Source organism: Spermophilus citellus (genome assembly GCF_964194105.1).
Source record: "Spermophilus citellus genome assembly, chromosome: 9".
In the NCBI taxonomy this organism is placed as follows: domain Eukaryota; kingdom Metazoa; phylum Chordata; class Mammalia; order Rodentia; family Sciuridae; genus Spermophilus; species Spermophilus citellus.
Window position 1 is genome coordinate 110,128,584 of NC_138191.1, and position 24,640 is coordinate 110,153,223.

Genomic DNA, 24,640 nt, shown 5'->3' on the forward strand with positions numbered 1-24,640 from the left:
GGGACCATAGGCATCAGTAACCTAACAGGGTCCTTTCTTCCCATAATCAGTTCTATAGGGAGTTTGGTTGAACAACCACATATAATGTAGGAGAGCACCAAACTACATAATCTGTTGCCCTTGTGTGGACACTTCTGGGGAATAAAGTCTTTAGTCTTACTCTATGCTGAAGTAAAAGTGAGAAAAACTAAAGCAAGCCTGCTATTTAGGTACTATGATACAATGGAAAGAATGTAGGCTTTGAATATTAATTCTAGCTCTGATATATTTTAGGTATTTGACTCTTTCAAGGCCCAGCTCAAACACTGAATCTGAGGCACATATACGTTAGGTGATTAGCCCTAGGTTAAGCATATTTATGAATAAAATAAATCAAGGAGAAGATTTTGAAAATGGCCACAGCTACCAGTCAGATATAAACCCAGAACCTTGGTTCCTCACAGAGAAGGAAGGCCATCAACAAGGGAGAAGAAAAACAAAGCTTTCGTGGCCTTTGTCTTCAAACCCTTCACTGCGTAACCTGTTGCTTAGTATTGGTTGGAGCAACTGCTTTCCTCTAGTCACTAAGGCAGTCACTGAGTAAATAAAGATTATATTTGGCTAAAGATATATATGATCAAGATATATATGGCTAAACCAAGATAAGAAGTCTTGTTCATGGTTGGGAGTGGTGGCACATGCCTATAATCCCAGAAGCTGAGGAGGCTGAGGCAGGAGGATCACAAGTTCAAAGCCAGACTCAGGAATTTAGTGAGGCCATAAGCAACTTAGTGTTTGTCTTAAAACAAAACATAGAAAGGGCTGAGGATGTGGCTGCCTGTTAAGCACCCCTGAGTTCAATCCCTGATACGAAAAAAAAAAAAAAAAAGTCTTGTTCATGCTCTGATACCTATAAGTTTTCTAATAAGGAATCTTTGTTTTTCAATAGTGAGCTAAAATCAGTCAACCTTCATCATATAATTCCTTATTTGCCTTGAAAGAAACATCTGGACACTCCTCCAGAAGAGCAATCTAATGTGGTTCAAACAAGCATGGGAAGTGCAAATATAGCCCCTAATTATGTCTAGGAAGTCTACTATAATTTTTCTCTTTATTTCAAATTCTGCCATACTCCTATTTACTGCCCTGAATTTGTTCTATTTGGTCCAGGGACGTGGGCTTTCTGTCATCTACAGTAGGAACTCATCCCGTTATTGAAAAGGAATTCTTTAGGGGCTGGGGATGTGGCTCAAGCGGTAGCACGCTCGCCTGGCATGCGTGCAGCCCGGGTTCGATCCTCAGCACCACATACAAACAACGATGTTGTGTCCGCCGAAAAAATGGAAAATAAATATTTTTTTTTAAGAGGGGGGGGGAGAGAGAGAGACAGAGAGAGAGAGAGAGAGAGAGAGAGAGAGAGAACTTTTAATATTTATTTTTTAGTTATCGGCAGACACAACATCTTTGTTTTGTATGTGGTGCTGAGGATCGAACCCGGGCCGGACGCATGCCAGGCGAGCGCGCTACCACTTGAGCCACTTCCCCAGCCTGAAAAATAAATATTAAAAAAAAAAAATTCTCTCTCTCTCTCTCTTAAAAAAAAAAAAAAGAAAAGAAATTCATTAGAAATAGAAAAACTATTAAGCATCAAGTGGAGTGTGTAACTTTGCCTTAAAAAGGCACTTTCTGGCCAATGCTCAGTGGCAGAGTTCTGGATGCCATCTTTTCTGAAAGCAGGAGGGAACAGAAGATCATTTTACCACACAGCCCAAAAAACAAACAAACAAACAAACAAAAAAAACCCCTCACCTTTCTTGGACTGTTTTCTGTAGCTCTGCAAAGTCCTTCTTGAGGTTCTGTACCCTACCCTGGTGTTGGGACAGGTCCAGTGCAAAACCACAAGAGCCCAGTGCAGTGACCAAGTGTTCAAGAGTATCCAGGTTCTCCTGTTGGTCTGTCATTTCCAAAGTGAGCTCCTATCAAGCAAACAAGAAAAATGTATTAAGTTCTTTGACCCTGGAAAATAAATATGGTCAAAAGATGAAAGATAGCTGAAAATCTAGGGAAAATTCACCTTACTCTGTAGAAAAGGAGAGGGCAAGAGTCATGCTTGTTAAGTCAACTGGTAGATCAAAATATTAACCTCTCCAACCCAATGGAGAGTGGCTGAGAATTATAAAAACTCTTGTCTCCTTTAAAGAAATGTTTGAAGACTTGGAAGGAAGCATGACAGAGTCAAAAGAATGAAGGTTTTAGGAGTCAAAAAGATCTGAAATTCAATCTATACCACTTACTCATTTATTATCTTAAACCACTAAATTTCTCTAAGCTTTCACAGTCTCTTTATAACATGGAGCAAGCACACTATTTCTACTAATATTTAACACTTTACTTTTAGATGTTAGTCAATACAATTAATGGAAAACAATTTGTGGCATAAGAACTAAAAAAGGAGAGGTTAAACTGTATTTACAGATTATATATGAAAGTATATTTCTAAAATCCAGGAGAATCAATTATATGATTCGAACAATGAAGTAATAAGGTCGCAGGGTATAAAATCACATAAAAATCAAGAATGAAAATTTCACTTACAATATAAAAAGGTTCAATCTTATTCATCAAGTAACAAGAAACATATAAAACCTAAACAAAGCATTCCTGAAAGACACAAAGGACATCCATAAAGATGTGTATATGAATGTATATTTACTGCAACTTGAATAAAAATATCAACAGTCTTTTTCTTTAGAAATAATAAAGCTGATTATAAAGTTTACATAGGAAAATAAATTTATAATTTAGCTATGAAAAATCCTGGCTGCATGTGGTGGTGCATGCCTATAATCCCAGCAACTTGGAAGGCTGTGGCAAGAGGATCTCAAGATTTTTTGTTGGTACTGGGGATTGAACTCAGGGGCACTCGACCACTGAGCCACATCCTCAGCCTTATTTGTATTTTATTTAGAGAAAGGGGCTCACTGAGTTGCTTAGCACCTCACCATTGCTGAGGCTGGCTTTGAACTTGAAATCCTCCTCCCTCAGCCCCCGAGTCGCTGGAATTACAGGTGTGCTCCACCATGCCCAGCAGGAGGATCTCAAGATTAAAGCAAGTCTCAGCAACTTACCAAGGCCCTAAGTAACTTAGTGAGATCCTGTCAAAATAAAAAGGACAGGGGATGTAGCTCAGTGGTAAAGTGCCCCTAGATTCAATCCACAATACCAAAAAAAGAAAAGTCCTGGGGAAAAAAAAAAAAAAAAAAAAAAAAAAACGAGGACAACTAGCCCTACCAGATACTAAAACATAAAAGAAAGCCCCTCTATTTAAAAGAAGTATACTATGGCACATGAACAGACATACCATTCAAACAGAAAAGAAAATCTAGGGTTTGGGCTGGGGTTATGGCTCAGCATTAGAGTGCTCGCCTCGCACGTGCAAGGTCCTGGGTCCGGTCCTCAGTTCTCTCTCTCTCTCTCTCTCTCTCTCTCTCTATATATATATATATATATATGTGTGTGTGTGTGTGTGTGTGTGTGTGTGTGTGTGTATAAATAAATAAAGTTAGAAAGTTAGAAAGAAAGAAAGAGAGAGAAAGAGAGAAAGAGAAAGAGAGAAAGAGAGAAAGAGAGAAAGAGAGAAAGAAAGAAAGAAAGAAAGAAAGAAAGAAAGAAAGAAAGAAAGAAAGAAAGAAAGAAAGAAAGAAAATAAATCTAGGGCTGGGGCTGTAGCTCAGTGGAAAAGCGCTTGCCTAGAACACATGAGGCACTGGGTTCAATCCTCATGCACCGCAAAAAAATTAACAAATAAAATAAAGGCATTCTGTCCATCTACAACTACTAAATAAATAAATAAATAAATAAATAAATAAATAAATAAATAAAATTTAAAGAAAGAAGAAGAAAAGACCTTTGGTCTCACCTGGTATGAGATGAAATCTTAGAGTGGTTTTGATTTGCATTTCTCTAATTGCTAGTGATGATGAACATTTTTTTTATGTATTTGTTGACTGATTGTACATCATCTTATGAGAAGTATCTCTTCAGGTCCTTGGCCCATTTATTGATTGGGTTATTTGTTTTTTTGATGTTTAGCTTTTTGAGTTCTTTATATACCCTAGTGATTAGTGCTCTATCTGATGTGTGAGGGGTAAAGATTCACTCCCAAGATGTAGGCTCTCTATTCACCTCACAGATTGTTCCTTTTGCTGAGAAGAAGCTTTTTAGTTTGAGTCCATCCCATTTATTGATTCTTGATTTTAATTCTTGTGCCACAGGAGTCTTATTAAGGAAGTTGGGGCCTAATCCCACATGATGGAGATTAGGGCCTACCTTTCTTCTATAATACGCAGGGTCTCTGTTTTCCTAAGCATACTACAGAAATTCAGCTACATCAGCGTTTATAGCAGCACAATTCACAATAGCTAAACTGTGGAACCAACCTAGATGCCCTTCAATAGATGAATGGATAAAAAAAAAGTGGCATATATACACAATGAAATATTACTCAGCAATAAAAGAGAATAAAATCAAGGCATTTGCAGGTAAATGGATGAAGTTAGAGAAGATAATGCTAAGTGAAATTAGCCAATCCCAAGAAACCAAATACCGAATGTTTTCTTTACTGATTCATAGTGGGATAGGGAGTGGGAGCATGGGAGAAATAGACGAACTCTAGATAGGGCAGAGGGGTTGGAGGGGAAGGGAGGGGCCATGGGGTAATTAATGATGGTAGATTGTGATGATTATTACTATCCAAAGTACATGTATGAAGACACGAATTGGTGTGAATATACTATGTATACAACCAGAGATATGAAAAATTGTGCTCTATATATGTAATAAGAATTGTAATGCATTCTGCTGTCATATATAAATAAAAAAATTTATATAAAAATAAATAAATAAAGATCCATCAACAACTTTAAAAAATAAAAAAAGAAGAAGAAAAGAAAATCTAAAAGATGATTCAAATATATATGGAAATTCAGTATATGATAAAATGGCTTCTCAATTCTAGGGAAAAGTCAGACTCTTCAATAAATGGTAGTAGGAACAACTAGACAGATCTTTGGGAAAAGACAAAGTTGACTCATACTTTAGAATTAAATTTTGAGGGCTGGGGTTGTGGCTCAGCGGTAGAGTGCTTGCCTCGCACGTGTGAGACCCTGGGTTTGATCCTCAGCACCACATAAAAAAAGAAACAAGTGAAATAAAGATGTTGTGTCCAACTACAACTAAAAAAAAATTTTTTAAAAAAGATTCAAATGTAAAAAAAGGACTAAAATACTAGTTAGAAAAATGTGAAAAGACATGAACAGTTCACAAATAAATGATATCTAAATGTATAAAAATAAACTCAACTTCACTTGTAAGAGAAACAAAAATTAGAACCAAATTTAGATGCCATGTCGTACCTATCAGACTGGCAGAATTTCGAGAGCTTGCTAAGACATTGTTTGTGAGAATATAGGGGAAACAGTACTTATTAGGTCAGGTTGGAGTCTCTATCAATCTGCATTCTTGAGTGGTTAGGATAAGTTGAGAGTACTCCTGCTGATCTAGGCTGAACATGTAATATGAATGAAAAATAAATCTAGGCAGTGTTTTTTCTTTAAACTTTTTTTTAAGTTGTAGGTGGACATAATACCTTTATTTTTTAATTTTTATGTGGTGCTGAGGATTGAACCCAGTGCCTCACACATGCTAGGTGAGTGCTCTTCCTCTGAGCCACAACCCCAGTCCTAGACAGTGCTTTTTAAAACTGGACAAATAACATAGTTTACAGGATGGCTGTAATAATTCTCTAAAATAATGCAGATAAACAATATGTGCTGTCCAACAACATTGTGCTCAGTAAATGTTAGTTCACTCCTTGCCTTTCTCTCCCCTTTATTCTGCCAACATGGCAGATATATACTCACCTGGATCTGCTGGGAGAAATGTGCAATATCTTGATCTGGTTGATTCCCAGAGGCCAGCATCCGACTTTTGTTTTCCATGAACTGCTGCAGCTTGTTGGAAAGTTGTTCAAACATCTCTGCTTGGGGCAGTAGCTTCTTTAGGGTACTCTCCTTTTCTTGCTGCTGAAGCTGGAGCTGCTCAAAATGCTGGCTTGCCTCTACCAGTTTTCCCTGCAGCACTGCTGCTGTGATGTTATCTGCTGTTTCCATGAACTGGGTCACCATCTCACGGGTGGCCTCCAAGCTGCTCTTTTGTCGAGCAATGTCCTGCTTCAATTTCTGTCATCAAGAAAGGGCCTATCAGCTTTTGGCTCACGTATTCTAGGATACCTGATCCACAGATTAATAACCTTCTACCTATCTTATTCCCTATAGTTATCTACCCATTCCAGGTGACTTTGTTATCACCTTTTCATCAGGCTCAACAGTGGTTTTGAAACAGAGAAGAAATACCTGGTTTTTTTTTTTTTTTTTTTTTTTTAGGTCTGAGGATCAAACTCAGGATCTCATACATGCTTTCAACTTGCGATCCTCCTCCTGTCTCAGCCCCCAGAGCCACTGGGATTATAGGCATGCACCACCATGCGTGGCCACTTCTAAATCTTATTAGAAGATTTATGAATGTACATTTTTCTCCTGTTGCTTTTTCAAAATTATAATTATGGAACATGGCAAACATTGTTTATAGTAACTCTTGGAACATAGGTCTTACCATATTATTGGCCAGGGCTTCTTGGATGACTCCTGATGAGAGTGATGCCACCTGCTCCCCTTCTAGGTTCTGTTCAACTTCCCTGATGGACTGCAACAGGCTCTCCAGGCTTTCCTGGACACTTTGAGACTGGGCAATTGCCTTCTGTAGCAAAGCAGAGCGCTCAGCCAGGCTACAGGATAGGCTTTGGAAGTGGCTGAGTAGGGAATCTAGAAAATCAAGGCCATCAGAGGAAAGAGTGGGTACTCTTTTTGGGTTGTGCTTCTAAAAATAATGTATTTAAATTGTACATATTAATGATGATAATAATCAACATTAAGAAAAATGAAGGAATATACCTGAAGTGCATTATTTTTGGAGGTAAATTCAATAAGCTTTAGTTATTTGGCACTAAGAACCAGAAATTGTGACAGATGCTGAGGACTAAAAAGAACATGAGGTCTCTTTCTCTACAAACTTAAGACTCTAAAACAGAGCACAGGTCGAGGAAGGAACATTACAACCAAGTAAAAACAAAGTCATAAATGCTGTACTTGTATGAGAAGTATGTCTTAGAGAAGCCTAGAAGGAACAATTATTATTTCTCATTTTTTATTTCTTTTAAGGAATGGGCATGGTGGTTAGGATTTTATAAGGAAGTAATCTCTTAGTTACCTCTCTTTCTCTCTCTCTCAAGACAATTAAGAACTATATATTTATGGTGTACTATATATACATATTTAGTAAAAACTATACATATGTATAAATTTATGGTATACAAATGATGTTTTTAAGATACACGCACATTACAGAATGGCTAAATCAAATTATTTACCATACACTTTACCTCATGTATTTATCACTTTTTGTCTTGAGAACACTAAAATCTACTCTCTTGGCAATTTTCAAGTAAATAATATATTGTTACTAATTATAGTCACCATGATGTATCCTTGGCTGCTTCTTGAAAAATAAGCAAGACTTCATCATGCATGTTTATCATCATGAAAAAACGTTAGCAGATAAGACATAGGGAGAACTTCAGGGATAATGTAACGCAGAAATGATCAGGTTGCTTGGGAAATAAAAGGAACAGGTTGTAGCTAGAAGGTAGATGCCTGGGTAAAAGGGTGAAGCCAGATTGTAAAGGTCTTTTCTCAATACTGCAAGAATAAAGCTCACTGGGTGATGGGCAATTTGATGAATTTATGCTTACTTGTGTCTATATCCTCAGCCCCTAGCCTAGCGCTTCAGATACTTGTATGATACAATGTGCTACATGTTGTCAAACAGAGGTTTTTACTAGAATTAAGGAAGCACTATTGCTTCATACCTGTAGTTTCTTGAACATGCTTAGGATCCAGGGATGGCTCCCCTTCAATTTCCATGAGATCATGAGCTACTTTTTGGAGCTTTTCTACAGGTACTTGGTGCTCAGCCAATTCCTCCTGTAGCTGCTGCTTGTTCATGAAAGAAAGAAAAAAGACATCTAGGTGAGTAATCAAAGTTGATTCTAGGAACCTAGAACTATAGGAGCATTCTAGGATAATTCTCAGTTAATCCACAGTCCTAGATAAGAGAATGAAGCGTTTAGGACTCTAGATATCTAGTCCAAGACATCCCAATTATCACCTTTAATCTGGGCAGTTTAAATCACGCAACACAAGGCCTTGATAGCATTCAGGTGGGTCCAGGCTTACCTTTGTTGTTGCAAGCTGCTGTTGCAGGACTCCAGGGTCAGAGGCAACAGTATCTGAGAGAAGCTTCTCCACACTGGCCTCACAAGTCTGCAGCCAGGCTTTTAGGCTGTCAGCACTGCTCTGGAATTGCTGATATTGGCCTAGCAGCATGTTAAGGTAAGAGCCCAATCGAGTACACTGTACCAGAGAAAGAAAGGAAAGGAAAGCTGTAATACGGCTAAAGAACAGCTCCCTGGGCCAACTCTGATACAAAGAATTCACTATAACTTCACATATAAGTTGTTCCAGTTACTCTGGATAGATGGGTAGCAATCATCTGCAAGTGGGGTCCTCATTGTTTGCCTCATATTATTCACCTCAACCTTATTAAATACCCAGGAAGACTTAATGAGTTCAATGGCATGCCACCAAAGAAATAAACGTTACGTTGCAAGGATTTATAGATTGAAAAAGTGTTCCCCTTTGGGAATTGGAGATGTTGGCAGAAAGCATAAAACAGTTAAGAATTGACTAGATTCTAAACTTTAGGTGGAAAAGGGAGTTCTTTGGATAGAAAAGGTTAGGACTTCTCTCTCAATACCCTGTCCAGAAATTAAGACTGTACAATTGGTTTAAATTTCCCTGCACTATGTCTCTTGGGAGCCAAAGATGCTGATCAGGATACAAGAAAGTGAGTGCTTCCACCTTCACCACTGATATGAGACATATTCCCAAAACTGCTCAGGTCAGGCTTAGTTCACAGGCTTATACATTCTGCATTTTTTGCATAGTTTGTGAAAAACCTCTGTCTGTGGTTTATATATTGCTTGCCTACATACTCTGGGGTTCTTACTTTGAGCTCTAGAAACCACCCATGGTTGTGTGAGGGCCACCATGATTGTTTCCCCAAAGGCTGCCAGGTTTCCCCTTACCTTTGAGTGGAGAACAGTATATCTTTCTGTGGCATCCTTTAGCTTCTCTTTCACTAAGTTTCTAGTTGTTGATGGTTCTTTGCCTTCCTCAAAGCTGTTTTCCGTGTCCAAGACTTTCTGTCCTGAGATAGTCACAAATCTTAAGTCTCCTTTGTGGGAAATGACATCCTCTGAGAAGCTTCCCTGCCTCTTCAGCAAGGAGGGCAGGGCTTGAGGGCTGTTGTTTCCCTTGTGCATGTTTTCCAGCTCTTTCTCAGAACGTTCTAGCCAGCTTTCAAACTCTCGGTGGTCCTGAAGAAATTTCTGCAGTTCATCCCGGAGTGTCTGCACCTGCTTCAGCTCCGCCTCTGACTGTGCAAGGGAAGCTACATATTGTTCCTTAAGATCTCCTAACTTCTTTTGTAGCATCTGTTGTTCCTCGGTTGTAAGATTGTGGCCCTGATGGTCCAGGAACGCCTGAGCTGACTGGGTAGCCAGAATGAAATTTTGCTGCTGGGATAGCAATTCTTGGTGATGGGCCTGGTGAATAACCACCCAAAATAAAGAATAATCAGTAGGGAAACCCAAATGATTTGTTTGCCTACATCCAGAGGTAGAGAGAAATTTCTACCTATACCTCAATAGGTGACTGTAGGTAGATAATACCCATATTAAAGATGAGATATGTGAATACCTAAAGATGTTACGTGTCCTTACTAAAGTCATGCAGACAGCTAAAGGTCAGAACTGTGACTAGAACTTAATGCTCTCACTAGAGCTACGGCTACAAGAATATACAAAAGCCCAATTAATAACCATCTATGACAATGCAAGGGGTAAGTAACTGGATGAGTCATATGTATGACAATATAAAAGTACAAATACTTAACTGTGAAACATGTCAACTCATATGCCATGAAGATTGATTCTACTGGGAAATATCTTGGAAAATTAATTCATTAAATAGAAAGTAAACTGTATTTCTAGATAGGAGAGGTAATTTGTATTTTGTTTTAATAATGTATTATGTCTACAGGCTTATATGACCATCTTTTTTTTTTCTATTCCACTGCATAATTGTGGGGTTTTGCTTTGTTTTAAAACACAAAATAGGAACAGATCCTGGGGAAGGAGATACTAGGAACAGTAAGGCATGTTAAAGAATTTGTAGTTAATCTTGGGACCATTAAAAGGGTTAATCAGGGATATAGCATTTTAGAAAGATCATTTTAGAAAGTATAGGGAATGGCGTGAAGGGTAAAAGCCAAGAGGCAAGGAGACCAGCAGAAGCTGCTAAAACAATACAAGGGAAAGTTGATAGTCGTCTAAACTAGAAATATCTCAATGGAGATGAAGCCATGTGGATAACTTTGAAAGAGACAGGAAGCATGGGACTTGATACAGGAGAATGAGAGACGTAAATCCAGGATGACGTTTAATTCAGGCAATTAAGTGGGAATATAGGAAGGGAAATACAATTAATTTTTAGGTTGAGGTGATTGTGGTCTCAGTCTGCCTTAAAGAGGCAGATGGATTTATCTATTTGTTTTAAGCTGGATTTTAAGATGGATTTATCTATTTGTTTTAAGTCTGGCATCAGAGGTGGAGAGAAATATACACATTAGTGAGACTGGTAACAGAACTGTTACCAGACTAGCCAAGCAAAGTATATTCTGAAAGAGGAGAACAAGGCCTGGGATTTACCTATAAGCATAACTGTTTCAAAAGCTAGACAGAGTGAAAAAAACAGAATGATTAGGCAGAGTAGTGCTGTGGAAACCAAGGGAGAAATTATTTCAAGAGGAACAGCCAACAGTATCAAAGCTACTGAGAAAAAAAAAGAAAAAGAAAAAAAAAAAAAAGCTACTGAGACATCAAAGAAGACACTGGATTCAGGGGCAAGGAGATTGTGATACCTTCACCAAGGCAGAAAAGATTCCTCTGGCATAGTGAAGACAAGCTAACATCCTCACCTTCATCTTCTCACATTGCCTGTCCAATTTCTCTGGGGCTTGGTTTACCCCCATGTAACCATCAGTGGTATCCAAGGCTCCTTTCTCCAGGCCAGCTCTAGAGAGTTGCTCCATCCCTGAAAGACTGGTCTGTGGCTGTCCACCAGATGGTCCCACAGATGTCATCCAATCCAAGAGAGCATCAATCTTACTCCTATTCTCAGCCAGTTCTTTTGCTGCTTTACTCTAAAAGTCATAGAAGTAGTCCAGTGACAAGGCCTTAGATACTCAAATATAAAAACACAGATAAGTAAAGGTATATGGGGGTTATACTAAAAAAAAAAGAGAGGGCTGGGGATGTGGCTCAAGCGGTAGCGTGCTCGCCTGGCATGCGTGCGGCCCGGGTTCGATCCTCAGCATCACATACCAACAAAGATGTTGTGTCCGCCCAGAACTAAAATAAATAAATAAATTCTCTCTCTCTCTCTCTCTCTCTCTCTCTCTCTCTCTCTCTCTCTCTCTCTCCCCCCTTTCCTCTCTCTTAAAAAAAAAAAAAAAGAAAAAGAGACACTCTAATTCTGGGTATATAAAAAATGAATTACTACTATCTTCTACAATCTGTTGAGAATAATTATTTAAAACAATCTCTAGATTGCATCTGTATCTTATTATTAAAGAAAAAAAAAAGTCAGGGGGAACTCCAAGATTTAAAGTCCTTAAGAGATCATTTAGTCTTGCCACCCCAGCAAGGTTTCACAGAATTCTTCCTATGTATGCAGAAGTCGTACAATGGCTTGGTAGAATAAGAAATAGCAGGGTCACATCCAATAATCTGGCTGCTCTTCCTGAAAGGAAAAGCAGACTTCTCCCATTTTTATCTCAGCCAAACAGAATAGTTAGTTTTTAAATTTGCCTCTCAAATTCCATTTACTGGCTCTTCAAATATTTTAATTAATTAAGTAGGTTAGCCAAGTTATATATTTCAAAATTTATCTTCAGGTAACTTATTTCTAATTTCCATGTTTCCTGATCCCTCATTAGTGTCAGAGTACAAGGCTGAATGAAGGAGTCAATCTATTTGCCAGCGTTAAGTGGGAGACAGAAGACCACTCGAGACTTTACCCACTGCGTGATTTTTCCTGCCACCACAATTCACATAATAACTACAGAGGCAGCCTGGGAATAGCTTGTGGCCTAGAACTCCATAGTTATTCTCCTTTAATATCTTAGTTCACGAGTCTAGATTCTTGTTAGAAACATACTCTTTGTTTTTCCCTCCTTTGATGATACCCTAAATTCTTTCATTTAGCCAGAATACAGATAGCAAGTTTTTTGTTTGTTTCTTTCTCTCTCTCTTTTTTTGGGAATATACAGTTTTTATTAACCATTTCTGCCCTGAAGTCCTTCTAGATGTTTCTTTTAAAAAGAAAGACTGGCTCACAGACCAGCTTCTGAAGCAGCCCCTTTTTATAACTCTAAGTTGTCTGAAGGCAGTTTCCCCTCATCTTTTTTTTTAAAAACAGTACTGAGGATTGAACCAGGGGTGATCTACCACTGAGTTATGCCCTGCAGCCATTTTTATTTTATTTTGAGGCAGGGTCTAAATTGCCAAGCCTGACCTAGATCTTGCCAGTCTCCTGAAAAGCCAGGATTATGGGTGTGTGCCACCATACCTAGGTCTCTCATCTTTTATGTAGGCACAAAATTTTCATTTGGAAAAACATTAAACATCACAGCAGTCAGTGTACCTTTTCAGTCTCCTGCTGTACAGCTGAGGTCACTGCTTGCTCCAGCTCCTTCTGGGCCACCCGTGTCCGTTCCTGGAGAGCCTCATATTGTTCCCTCGCCTGATGAAGTTTTTCCCGAAGAGCTGTCAACTCCTGGGGGCTCAGTTTGGTATGATTCTCTTCCAGGAACCCTTCGATGTCTTTGACAACAGTGGTAAATGAGGTGGCATGATTCTGAATATCATCCTGTAAATCCTTAACACATGAAAACAGGAATGGCAGAGCCTTCAACTTTAGTACTTGCAAGTCCTCTAAAAGTACTAAGATGGAATGGCTAGGATGACATATCTACATATAGTCCCTGACCATAATTTATATAAGCTTTATACCTTAAACAAATGTAAAAAATTTTTTAAATTTAATTTTCTAAGCAAATACTTAGTGCAGACAAAAAGGAGATTGCCCATAAATATGCTGATAGCAGAGATCTTCATTTTGCAATGAATTACCCTCAAAGTGATGATGCTAATCATGCTATTTAGCATGATTCTAACAGCTAAGGCTTGTTGGATTTTTTTATACAGAGGCCTCCTTCTCCACTGTTTCAATTTCTGAGCTTTCAGTTAGTTGTGGTCAAGTGTGCCACTCCCCCTCCACAAAAAAAAAAAATCTATGCAAGTTCCAGAAACAAGCAATTCATTCATAAGTTTTAAATTATATACCATTCTGAGTAATGTGATAAAATTACAATGTCTTCTCTATCCAGCCTGGGATGTGAATCATCCCTTCATCCAGTGCATCCATGTTGTACACATGAGCCATCTGTTATATACTTAGTAGCCACCTTGGTTATCACATCACCTGTTCTGGTGTTATAGTGTTTATATTTCCAGAAGGTTCATTTTACATAATGGCCCCAAAGCACAAGAGTAGTAATGCTCTTTATCCCAGTGCATTGTTACACATGTTCTATTTTATTGTTAATTATTGGTATTAATCTATTGCTGCATCTATTTTATCTTAAGTATGTATATACAAGAAAAACATAGTATGTATGGTTACCTACAATTTGAAGTTTTAGGCATTCACTGGATCTTTAAACATATCTCCCAAGATGGGGGGACTATTGTACTCTCTTGGTTATCACTCTGGCCTTATGGATCCCACCTAATTTTTCACTAAGTGTCCTTTTCTTCATTCTTTTTTTTTAAGCTATATGATCTATACCCCAGTCTTTTTTTTTTTTTTTTTTTAATGGTACCAGGGATTGAACACAGGGCTTAATCTCTGAGCCACATCCCCAAAACTTTTTTTTTTTAATATTTATTTTTTAGTTGGACACAATATCTTTATTTATTGTGTGGTGTTAAGGATTGAACCCAGGGTCTCACACGTGCTAGGCAAGGGCTCTATCGCTGAGCCACAATCCTATCCCCCCAGTACTTTTTATCTTTTTATTTATGGAGAGGATCTCACTAAGTTGTGTAAGACCTTGCTAAGATGCTGAGGCTGGTTTTGAACTTCCAACCCTCCTGCCTCAGTTTTTCAAGCTGCTGGAATTACAGGCATGTGTCACTGTGCCCATCCCCCCCCCATTTTTATTTTTTATTTTGAAAGAGGCTTTTGCTAAATTGCTGAGACTAGACTTGATCTTGTGATCCTCCAGCTTTACCTTCCTGAGTCACGGGATTACAGGCATGTGCGACTGTGTCTGGAAAGCCACCTTTTGTTCTTTGCAGCCCAGCTGAACTAGCTGTCTTTCAGTTTTGAATATGTTGTGTTCAACCCCACTCACACTTTAAGACTGATGTATAAGCCTCTGCCAGTAGGTTTTCTTCCTCTCATCCCCTCATAAACTTAACCCTACATGTCTTTTGCTGCTCAGTTTAAGTGATATTTCATCAAGGTAATCTTTTCTTATACTCTAAACTAGACTGGGTCTGTTTGGTATATATAACTTTACCTTTTTGCATTCAACAGTTAATAATTAGATGTTAATTTTTGTGATAATCTGTGTAACTGTTTTGTTTTCCCCACCAGCCTGTGAGCTTCATGATGTTTGTTCAACATTGATGCTGACACTAGTACTGTTCCTGGCACATAGCAAGCCTTTTTAAACATTTGTTGAAGAAATTAAAAAAAAAAAAAAAAACAGAAATCACACTGACCTTCAAATCTCTTTGGTTCTTCTGCAAAGTAGAAAGATCTTGCCAGGAGGCACTGCCTTGGTGGCTCAACAGTGCCCTTTCTGCCTGCTTTACCCAACTGCAAAGATCCTCCAGTTTCTGATGACAGGCACTTTGCTGTTTCTGCAGAGTCTAATTAAAATGCAAAGGAGTCAAGAGACAATTAATAACTCCCATTTTACAAATGCCATTCCCTGAAATGCAAAATAGGAAGGTTATAGATTAAGGATGGAAAAGTTGATGAAAGACTAGAATGGGAAAAGGCACAGAAATCATATTCAGGAAGCTCCCCTCATTTGGGCAGTGTTGATCTGGGCCAGTGGTCAAGTTGACAGAGGTGCTTTTCAGTTCAGATTTGGAATAGGACGATCCTTTGCCAGAATTTAATTCTTATCTTTGGAAATGGGGAATATTGAAATCCAAACATGACAATGGTGATGATAATAAATGAGTGATTCTGACCTATTCCTCCTCTGGAACTAGAGGATTTGCTATATATGAAGTCTAAACATGGAAAAGTACAAGAATTAGAATTGAAAGAAAAATAAAGGACCTGGATAATTCATAAGCTAATTTAGCTTCTTAATAATAAAGCTGACTTTATAAATCAAATGTCTCAGAACTGTAGAGACCCATTAAATAGAATGATTGAATGTCAAGCATAAGGAGCTTAATTTAACTATTTTGAGAAAAAAACTTCCCCAAAATAGCAACTAGCTCAGTCCTTTAGATGTCTACACTGGTTATCACAGGTAAAAAGCCAGGCCCTAGGAGAGAGAAGGTGTATGTTTCTGTGCCTGATCCTTTCCCCAGATCGCATCTCAGCTGCACAACACTGAAGCACCTGATTGAGCAATTGAGCATGATGTGTTTTCCTGACCATCCTTCTAAAACCACTTTCCACCAGTTTCTGCCTTCTGATGGCATTTTAGTCACCTGCACTTACAAACAGGTGCCCAAATTGGCCCTCTCTCCCCCTCTTTAAGACAAATAGAAGGGCTCTGGAAGAGAACTCCTAAGAGCTCTTCAGCTGTAAAACGGGATCTTCATGGGTTAGGATGGGTGCAGACTGAATCTGAAAAAAGCAAAGCAAACAAGTTAACACAGAGACATACACACGCATTCAGGGCAAATATAGAAAGAAGCAGAGCATTTCTGACAATAACAAGGTTAATAGACAATGTGTAATTAATTTCATGCTCTGGGAGAATGTTCACATGCAGTTCTATCATAGGCCTATCTGAACCTGAGCTTGGTCTTAAAGTGGATCAGACCAATTACTTCATTAATTACCACATGCTACACGATGCTATATAAATTACTACGGGAGGGCATTGCACATGTTCAGGTTTAGGAGGTAACCTTAAGCATTTCATTAGGATTTTATTTCAATCTCAATATAGTTTAAACAACTAAGCAGTAGTTGGGAATATATGGCACTGATTAACCTAATTTCTTTTAAGTCTGACTCAAAAGCTCAATTACATTTTGCACAATATTTTAAAACAGAGCCCCTGAGATACAATTTCTGATTATAATGACAATTCTAATATCACCTTGCTATATCCCAACTTATTATTCAAGCAGTAGCAATACCATAAACAGCTGGATGTGGTGGTGTATGCCTGTAATTCTAGTAACTTAGGAGGCTGAGGTAGGATCATCACAAGTTTGAGGCCAGCCTCAGCACCTTAGTGAGGCCCTTAGTGAGACTTTGTCTCAAAAACAAACACACACACAAACAAACAAACAAACTAAAAAGGGCTGTGGATGTACCTCAATGGTAGAGCGTTCCTGGGTTTAATCCTCAGTATCAAAAAAGAAAAATCATAAACACACTATTTGAGGTATTTGAAGGTTATAATGTTACTACTAATGATATTATGATGAGTTTTAACTTTACAAGAAGAGGATTTGAATGGCAGATAGTAGTGTGGTTAGATTTTTTCTTTTTAAAATACACTGTTTCCCATGATTGACTAAATAAGCATTGGGCTTATTCAAAAGTGCTTAAAAAAATTAACACTCTGAAAAAAGTTAAAAAATTAATATTCTGATAAAAATGTCCTTATCAGCTGTTTGAAAATAGTAAAAGAAATCTATTGTGAAATCATATGGAAAGCCCTAGAATAAAACTGATTTTCAGAACCATTCTTCTTAAGAGCTCAGAGTCTTTGTATATTTTTCAGAGCCCTCAAAAGAATGATGAAGGTGAAAGTAATGGAGAGAAAGAGCTAGCTATGTGATTTTTATTGGAAAGTCAGAGACAATGAGACACAGTGTCAGTAGCATCTCAGTAAAATGAGAACACTTGCACATGAAATCACACATAAACACATAAATTCTCTCATACACACAAAACCAAAAATGTGGTAAGAAAACAGCTGGAACAGCTGCCTCCTCAATCAGAACCAAATAGGCCTGAATGACAAGAAATTTCAAAATTGCTAACTCCAGGCTCCTGCAATCATTGATACATGGAGGCTGGCCAGAAAACCCCAAAACAGAGGACATCCCAAAAGACAAGCTGAGCCCAGCTGCTGGTTCAGTCTGACCTTAACCCAGGTTTCCTGCTGCATTTGGTGAAGATGGCCCTGCAAGGCATTCGTCTGCACTGTAGCCTGTTCCATAAGATCATGAAAGGACCTCTGCAGTTCATTCAAAAGCCTCAGCATCTGTCGATTCTGCTGAGAGGACAAGTCCTGTGCATGCTCCGAGACAAAGAACTGAATATCAAAAGCAAGAGCATCCAGCTGAGATTTCCTTTCAGCCATGAGCTGTTTCAAATCCTAAGGCAAGCAGGAAAAGGGAAAAACAAATAAATAAAACTTCTATTTTTTTATGAAAATCAAAGACTTAAAAGAATCAAAGAAAGGTTAATTTCCATTATTTTTACAATTGGCACTACAGTCAAACTAGCACTGGAAATCTCTCTCACTTTCTGTCTTTCCAACTCCTCATAAATCATGTTTCCTTTATTGGACCTTAATTTCCAAATACTAAGCTATCAATTATTTATGCTTACAGAATCACACTACTACTAATCCAAAATACATATGATTAAAAAAAAAAAGGTTTTAGAATATATAACATGAATTTCTAGTCTAAGATGCATCTAATTGTACTTTCTTAGGTTCAAATATCTATCTGGATTTGTCAACAGAGAGTTACTGATAGGCCAGTACTAAAAGAACATAAAATTTACTTGTGATTCATTAAAATATGATTAAAAAAATATTTTTAGTTGTTAATAGACCTTAATTTTATTTACTTATTTATATGTGATGCTGAGAATCAAACCCAGTGCCTCACATGTGTAGGCGAGCACCCCACCGCTCCAGAACCATAAAATTTGATTTTTAAACAATGCCGTTTATATATTTTAAACCGTGAAGGATTATAGTCAGACTTTCTTATTTTCACTCCCTTAAAGTAATAAAAACTGTCCAAACAGTAAAGTCATCTGCTTTCAGATAATCAAAAACATGCAATTTCCCCCCAAACATTTAGTGATTGTTCACTGTTATATTGGATGCAATCAAAACATTTAAGATGTTTTTATCTCTATCACACTGAAACTTGAGAGTTATTGATCCTAGAGAGCAGGCAGAAGGGCATCTTGGATACTTATCATAAGAGAATGCTTTCTTCATCTGTGGGCATATGGGTTTAGGAAACTACCTTGACTACCATTCTCTTCCTAAGAGAACTGGAAGAACCTATAACTAGGGGAGAGTACCAGTGCATGAGATTTGTTTTCACATCTCAATATAATAGGAATTCATTCCCTGCTTCTTTATTAGATCTTAATGAACAGATAAAGCCTGTCCACTTTTCTCTCCCCCAGTGATATCTCTGAATAAAGGGTATGAAAGAAAAGGCAGGTAACTAACTTTTTGTTGTTGTTGTTGTTGTTCTGGGGATTGAACCCAGGGTTGCTCTACCACTATATCCCTAGTCCTTTTTATTTTGAGACAGGGTCTCAGTAGGTTGCTGAGGCTGATCTCAAATGTGCAATCCTCTTGCCTCAGTCTCCCAAGTCACTGGGATTATAGGCATGCACCATTATACTACCTAGGGGGCAGGGTAACTCTTGAAAGATAAAAGAAGGATAAAAAAAGGTTATATGTAAGGTTGATCATGGGCAAACCTTTATGTCTGCTTTTCTTAAGATTGGGGAAAGAGGAAAGGACAGAAAAGGAGGAGGGGACATCTCTAGTTCCTTCTGAATTTCTAAAGAGTTTCAAAAGAAGGACATCTCTCTTTAAGATGGGTTGAAAAACTCATGTGAACAATATCTTACAAAATCTTAACAACAACAACAAAATACAATATTGGGGGAAATCTCTCTGATTAGATGTATCTCACAGTCTTTTCTCACACTGACTGATAAAAGGAATCAATTAATTTGTAACTTAAAAGAAGAAAAACATCTCCCTAGACCAGAGGGTCAGCAAACTATGTCCCTCTGGCTAACTCTGTGCTGCAAAACTGAAATATGTATTGTCTGACCCTTTATAGAAAAAGTCTGCCAACTCATGCTCTAGGTTACTGATCAATATTCTCCTGAAATTGGTATATGTGTGTGTGTGTCCAGGATTAGGTCTTGGGCAAAAGAGAAACAAGGGACAGATTCTAGATGTTAGTTATAAAGAAGAGGTAAAACTGGTAATAGTTCACCCTACAGACTCTCAGAGATAGATGAAAGGAGAAATGATCATAATCACTGAAGCTACAGGGATGTGGTAACTTTAAAATCTAAACATAGTTGATTCTATTTCTGAAACTCTATTTCTAAAAAAGATGTGGTTTGCCTAGCAGGAAATAAAACTGATAAAACTCAAAGGACAAAAAATAAAACATTTTTGGGAATGGGTAGAAAACTTACCTCATACTCTTGGAGAGAGTGATTCAGGCTGTCAATATCTGTCTCACTGTCATATCTTTTGCTGTTCAGAATAAGACTGGTATTGCCAACCCAAGCTCTCAGACCCCGAAGTTTGCCTTCTAGTTGCATGTGCTGATTTAACACTGAAGCCTAAGTAATAAACAGCAAATCAGGTTATAAACTCTCCAGGATTGTCTAGTCTTTGTGAGGAGAGAGAGAGAGAGAGAGAGAGAGAGAGAGAGAGAGGGAGAGAGAGAGAGAGAGAGAGAGAAAGAAAGAAGAAGAAGGAGGAGGAGGAGGAGGAGGAGGAGGAGGAGGAGGAGGAGGAGGAGGAGGAGGAGGAGGAGGAGGAGGAAGAGGAGGAGGAGGAGGGGACGATGGCGACCTACCTTTTTCATTTCCATGGCATTTTGGAGGTGGAGCAGTCTGGAACTCCAAGTGTCACTCACAGAGCTGAGAGACTTTTGAAGATTCTTGGCATCTTTCTCTAGTGCCTTCAACAGTTGAGCAGGGACTTCTTGAGGCTGGCTGATGATAATCTGATTCACACACTCCAATTCCTGACTCACCAAGGCAGACAGATCCTTTAACTCCTCATCTAATACCTGAAGGAATAAAATGGAGTTACCAAAATCAAGACTAGCAATCTTACCATTTGGGAATTAGCTGCAAACACACTCCTCCCTTGCCTGATGTCTAGATAGAATTTAAGGCTTTGAAAAATTTTTTTTATGTTCACTTATGGTTCTCACGATCACTAATTCATGAGGTTGGCAGAACAGACATTATTATTCTTGATTTACAAAAGAGATGCCTCAGCACTTTACAATGTGAACTTTCTTGGGCCAAGGTCACCCAGCTGGAGCTGGTAATTGGCAGAGCCAGGATTTGGATTTTTTCCTGACTCAGAGCACAGCTCCCTCCACTACAAATTGCTGCCTTTATCACTACATCTTTCCCCAGGAAGCTGGTATGCAGAATTAGTATACTACAAAATCAGTCAATCACAGTGGTGATTCCTCTACTCTAATTTGCAAGAGGGCAAAACCAAAGATCAGAAAAATACTCAAACCAACCTTTCCACTCTTCTAGTCCATAATATTGTAATCTTCAACAGAGAAACCAGCAATAAGCTGTGGACATGCCTGGTAGTTTTGCAGGGCACTGCCTCACTTCCCCTTTAGTCACTGTACCAAGGCCACACTCTGGATACTTAGAGAGAACTGGTAAACCTTCACATTCTCTGTCTTCTCTCTCACTCCAGTCCTATGATCACTCTTAGCCTCCAATTTCAGTGAGTGACTCTTTCTTCCTTTTAAAGCTTTCTTTCTGTTCTTAGGGGCCTGATTCTACCAGTTATCACTTCTCTTCTCCTCCAACTTCATGTTTTCCTTTTTTTCCCATTGGTCCCCCCACCACTTTTGTCACAGGGGATTATACCCAGGGGCACTTTACCACTATATTCCCAACCCTTTTTTATTTTGAAACAGTGCCTCACTAAGTTGCTGAGGCTGTCCTCAAATTTGTGATCCTTCTATTTTAGCCTCCCGAGTCACTGGAATTATAAACCTGTACTACCATGCCTAGTTTTAACTGATTCTTTCTCCTCAATCCAAAAATCCATTCAAAATATTCCTGTCAGTCTATCTGCTCTAGCCTGGGTCCTATTCTTTTTCCTTACTTGCAGTTCAAAGCTTCTCGAATGATCTACAATAATTATTCCCACCTTTCAACCTCCCATTTATTTTTTTTTTGTTTGTATCTTACCATTCCATTGAATCTATTCTGATCAAGGTCACCAATGACTTTCAGGTGTTCAATTCTCTCTTTAATGTGCAATAGACTCAGTCTCCCTGCACTGATTAATACTGCTGACACTTCTCCCTCAAGTCTCTTCTTTGTCTTTTCTGAGACCAGTGATTCCTGGTGTTGTTAAAAAACTGAAACTTGCCCAAAGGACTTAAAATTAGCATACTACAGTAATACAGCCATATCAATATTTATAGTAGCTCAATTCACAATAGCTAAACTATGGAATCAACCTAGATATCCTTTAATAGATGAATGGATAAAGAAAATGTGGTATATATACTCAATGAAATATCACTCAGCTTTAAAGAAAAATGAAATTATGGAATTTGCCAGTAAATGGATGGAGTTGGAGAATATCATGCTAAGCGAAATAAGCCAATCCCCAAAAACCAAAGGCCAAATGTTTTCTCTAATATGCTGATGCTAATTCACAATAAGGCAGGGGTGGGGGCAATACAGAATAATAGAGTTACCTTAGATTAGGTAGAGGGAAGGGATGGGAGAGGAGGAGATATGGGGATAAGAAAAATAGTAGAATGAAACAGACATTATTACTTTATGTATATATTTGAATTCATGACCAAACATGTACACTCAGAAAAATGAGAAATTATATCCCATCTATGTATGATATATCAAAGTGCATAAATGCATTCTACTGTCATGTATTACTAATTACAAGAAAACAAAGCAAAAAAACTGAAACTTGTTGGGCATGGCACTGCACACCTGTAATCCCAGTAACTCAGGAGGCTGAGGCAGGAGGATTACAAGTTTGAGGCCAGCCTCAGCAATTTAGTGAGACCTTAAGTAACTCAGCAAGATCCTGTGTCAAATAATAAAAGGGGCTGAGGATATAGCTCAGAGGTAGAGTAGCCCCAGGATTTAATCCCCCAAGTATTAAAAAAAAAAAAAAACCCAAAATTCCTGAAATATAAACATAGTTGACTTTATTTCTGAAATGGAAAATCAGATTTTCTAACAAAAGTTAAGTATAAATACTGGTTTGCCTAGCAGGAAGATAAATACAATTGATATAGTTCAAAAGATAAAACATTCTTGAGAATAGGTGAAGAATGTAATTATCTTGTACTAATGAGAGTATTCTTAGATCTCTGTTCTTAGAGATACCTGGTTGTATTTTTTCAATCTGTTCCCCTTTTTTGGTATTTTAAGGAATGATGTTTTTAAATGTTTTTCTTCCTGAATAGTCTGTATTTCCTCTAAGACTGTTTTTTATTCCCTTGTTTCAGCTTCTTTTGTATTTGAAGCTTTCTGGATGCTCACATTTGAGAGTAATGCTTTAAAAAGCTGACAACAAACTACATGCAGAGGTGGGTCTGCTGACTATAGTCTTCACTAAGGGTCATGGGGTTGGGTTAGACACTTAGGAAAACATTCTCATCAGTACCATCATGTCTTTCCCCATAAGCCTGTCAAAGAAATCAGGGGAAGGAAGATGAAGCTCAAGAGTCAATATGCAAACTCTCAGTCGATCCTACTGATCTCAGCATGGAATCCTTGCCTGCAATTGAGGCTTTGTGCCTTGTCTAGAGACACTCTGATTATGTTCTTCAGAGAATAAACCTCTTTTCTTAAGGCAGGGCATGCACACTTGCTAGGCTAGTGAAATAACCTGGAAATGAGGGTCTAATTGCATCTTAGACTTTAAACTGCCTACAACTTTCTTTGCATATCCATATTCATCTCTGCTTTCTGGTGTTACAGAGGGGGGGGTGTTATGGGGAGTTCTGCTGTGTGAGTTAAGTTGTACCCTAGCTTCTTCCATTGCACAGTTAGGTCCTGGTTTTCTCCCACTTGCTGAGGTAGTTACTGCCTCATCCATCTGCTTTCTCACTTCGAAATTCTAGTGCCGCTTTTTTCTGTCTTGCTCTTTTTCCTTGTAAGTTTATGTATTTAAAAAGAATGCATTCTCCTGATCTCTTGGTGGAGTTTTGGGAAATAACAGAGATTTAAACATTGCTTACTTTAATTACTGCAACAATTTCTTGACCAATCATTCTGCCTTTGAACATCTCATTCAACCCAAGATCATGTATATAGCAAATGCCTATCCAAAGTCTATTTAAGTCTCTCCATTATAAATTCTACTTAATCTGTTCAAACCCAGGCCACAATTATCTATCAAGGGTCTGAGACTGTTTGCCCTGGAATGGAGTGCTAAGCAGTTTCTTTTAAACCTTGAAATCCAGGAAGATGGAGACAACTACCTTGAAGTCAGTGGCTTGTGGAAGTCTCTGGGAACCTACCTTGGCCTGACACAGCAGATCCTGTAGTTCTACCAGGTTAAGCTCTAAAGGTTGAATCTGTTTGGTCCTCATTTCAATGTCCCGTAGCAGAGACAAATAGGATACCAGCTTCTCATCATGTTCTAAACAGAGTTGCCGGTTAAACACATTCTGTGGAACCAAATGGAAAACAGTACTGTCATTCTCCTTTAACTCCCACTTTTAAAGCAGGCAGCATTTTTTGTTAGACAAATAGAAAAAAACAATTTTTACTACATGTAAGACAGAATGAAATAAAATATGTTATTTCATCTGAGTTATTTCAAATCAACAGACAAAAGTAATTTTATCAATATCCTCAGAAGTAAAAGCTCATAATTATCATTGACAAGCATCATTTTAGCAATATTTCCAAAAGCTATATGCTATTTAATGTACCATCATCCTAATTTTTCAAGTTAGTTCTAATGGTAGTTTCTAACTTAGAGCTCTTGGGCTGGGGATGGAACTCAGTTATAGAGCATTGGCCTAGCAAGCCCTGGGCTCCATCTCCAGCACCACAAAATAAACAAAACAAAAAATTCCTGTAAATTTAAGACAATCAGA

At 38.2% G+C, this 24,640-nt stretch overlaps 1 protein-coding gene across 17 annotated transcripts in view; it reads right to left on the reverse strand.

Moving 5' to 3' along the window:
* MACF1 (microtubule actin crosslinking factor 1) overlaps positions 1–24,640 on the reverse strand; it is a gene marked incomplete at its 5' end in the record, with an annotated part of 350,743 nt that overhangs the window by 111,679 nt on the left and 214,424 nt on the right. For all 17 annotated transcript variants that reach the window (XR_014023452.1, XR_014023453.1, XM_081305387.1 and 14 more), the window contains 13 exons: positions 1,789–1,955; positions 5,901–6,218; positions 6,652–6,860; positions 7,964–8,087; positions 8,331–8,507; positions 9,242–9,760; positions 11,194–11,418; positions 12,921–13,154; positions 15,068–15,217; positions 17,641–17,874; positions 19,974–20,123; positions 20,363–20,578; positions 24,056–24,205. Coding sequence is in view for 15 of the 17 variants with exons in the window: in XM_081305387.1 (XP_081161513.1) it covers positions 1,789–1,955; positions 5,901–6,218; positions 6,652–6,860; positions 7,964–8,087; positions 8,331–8,507; positions 9,242–9,760; positions 11,194–11,418; positions 12,921–13,154; positions 15,068–15,217; positions 17,641–17,874; positions 19,974–20,123; positions 20,363–20,578; positions 24,056–24,205 (2,873 nt within the window). The remainder of the gene's footprint in view (positions 1–1,788; positions 1,956–5,900; positions 6,219–6,651; positions 6,861–7,963; positions 8,088–8,330; positions 8,508–9,241; positions 9,761–11,193; positions 11,419–12,920; positions 13,155–15,067; positions 15,218–17,640; positions 17,875–19,973; positions 20,124–20,362; positions 20,579–24,055; positions 24,206–24,640) is intronic.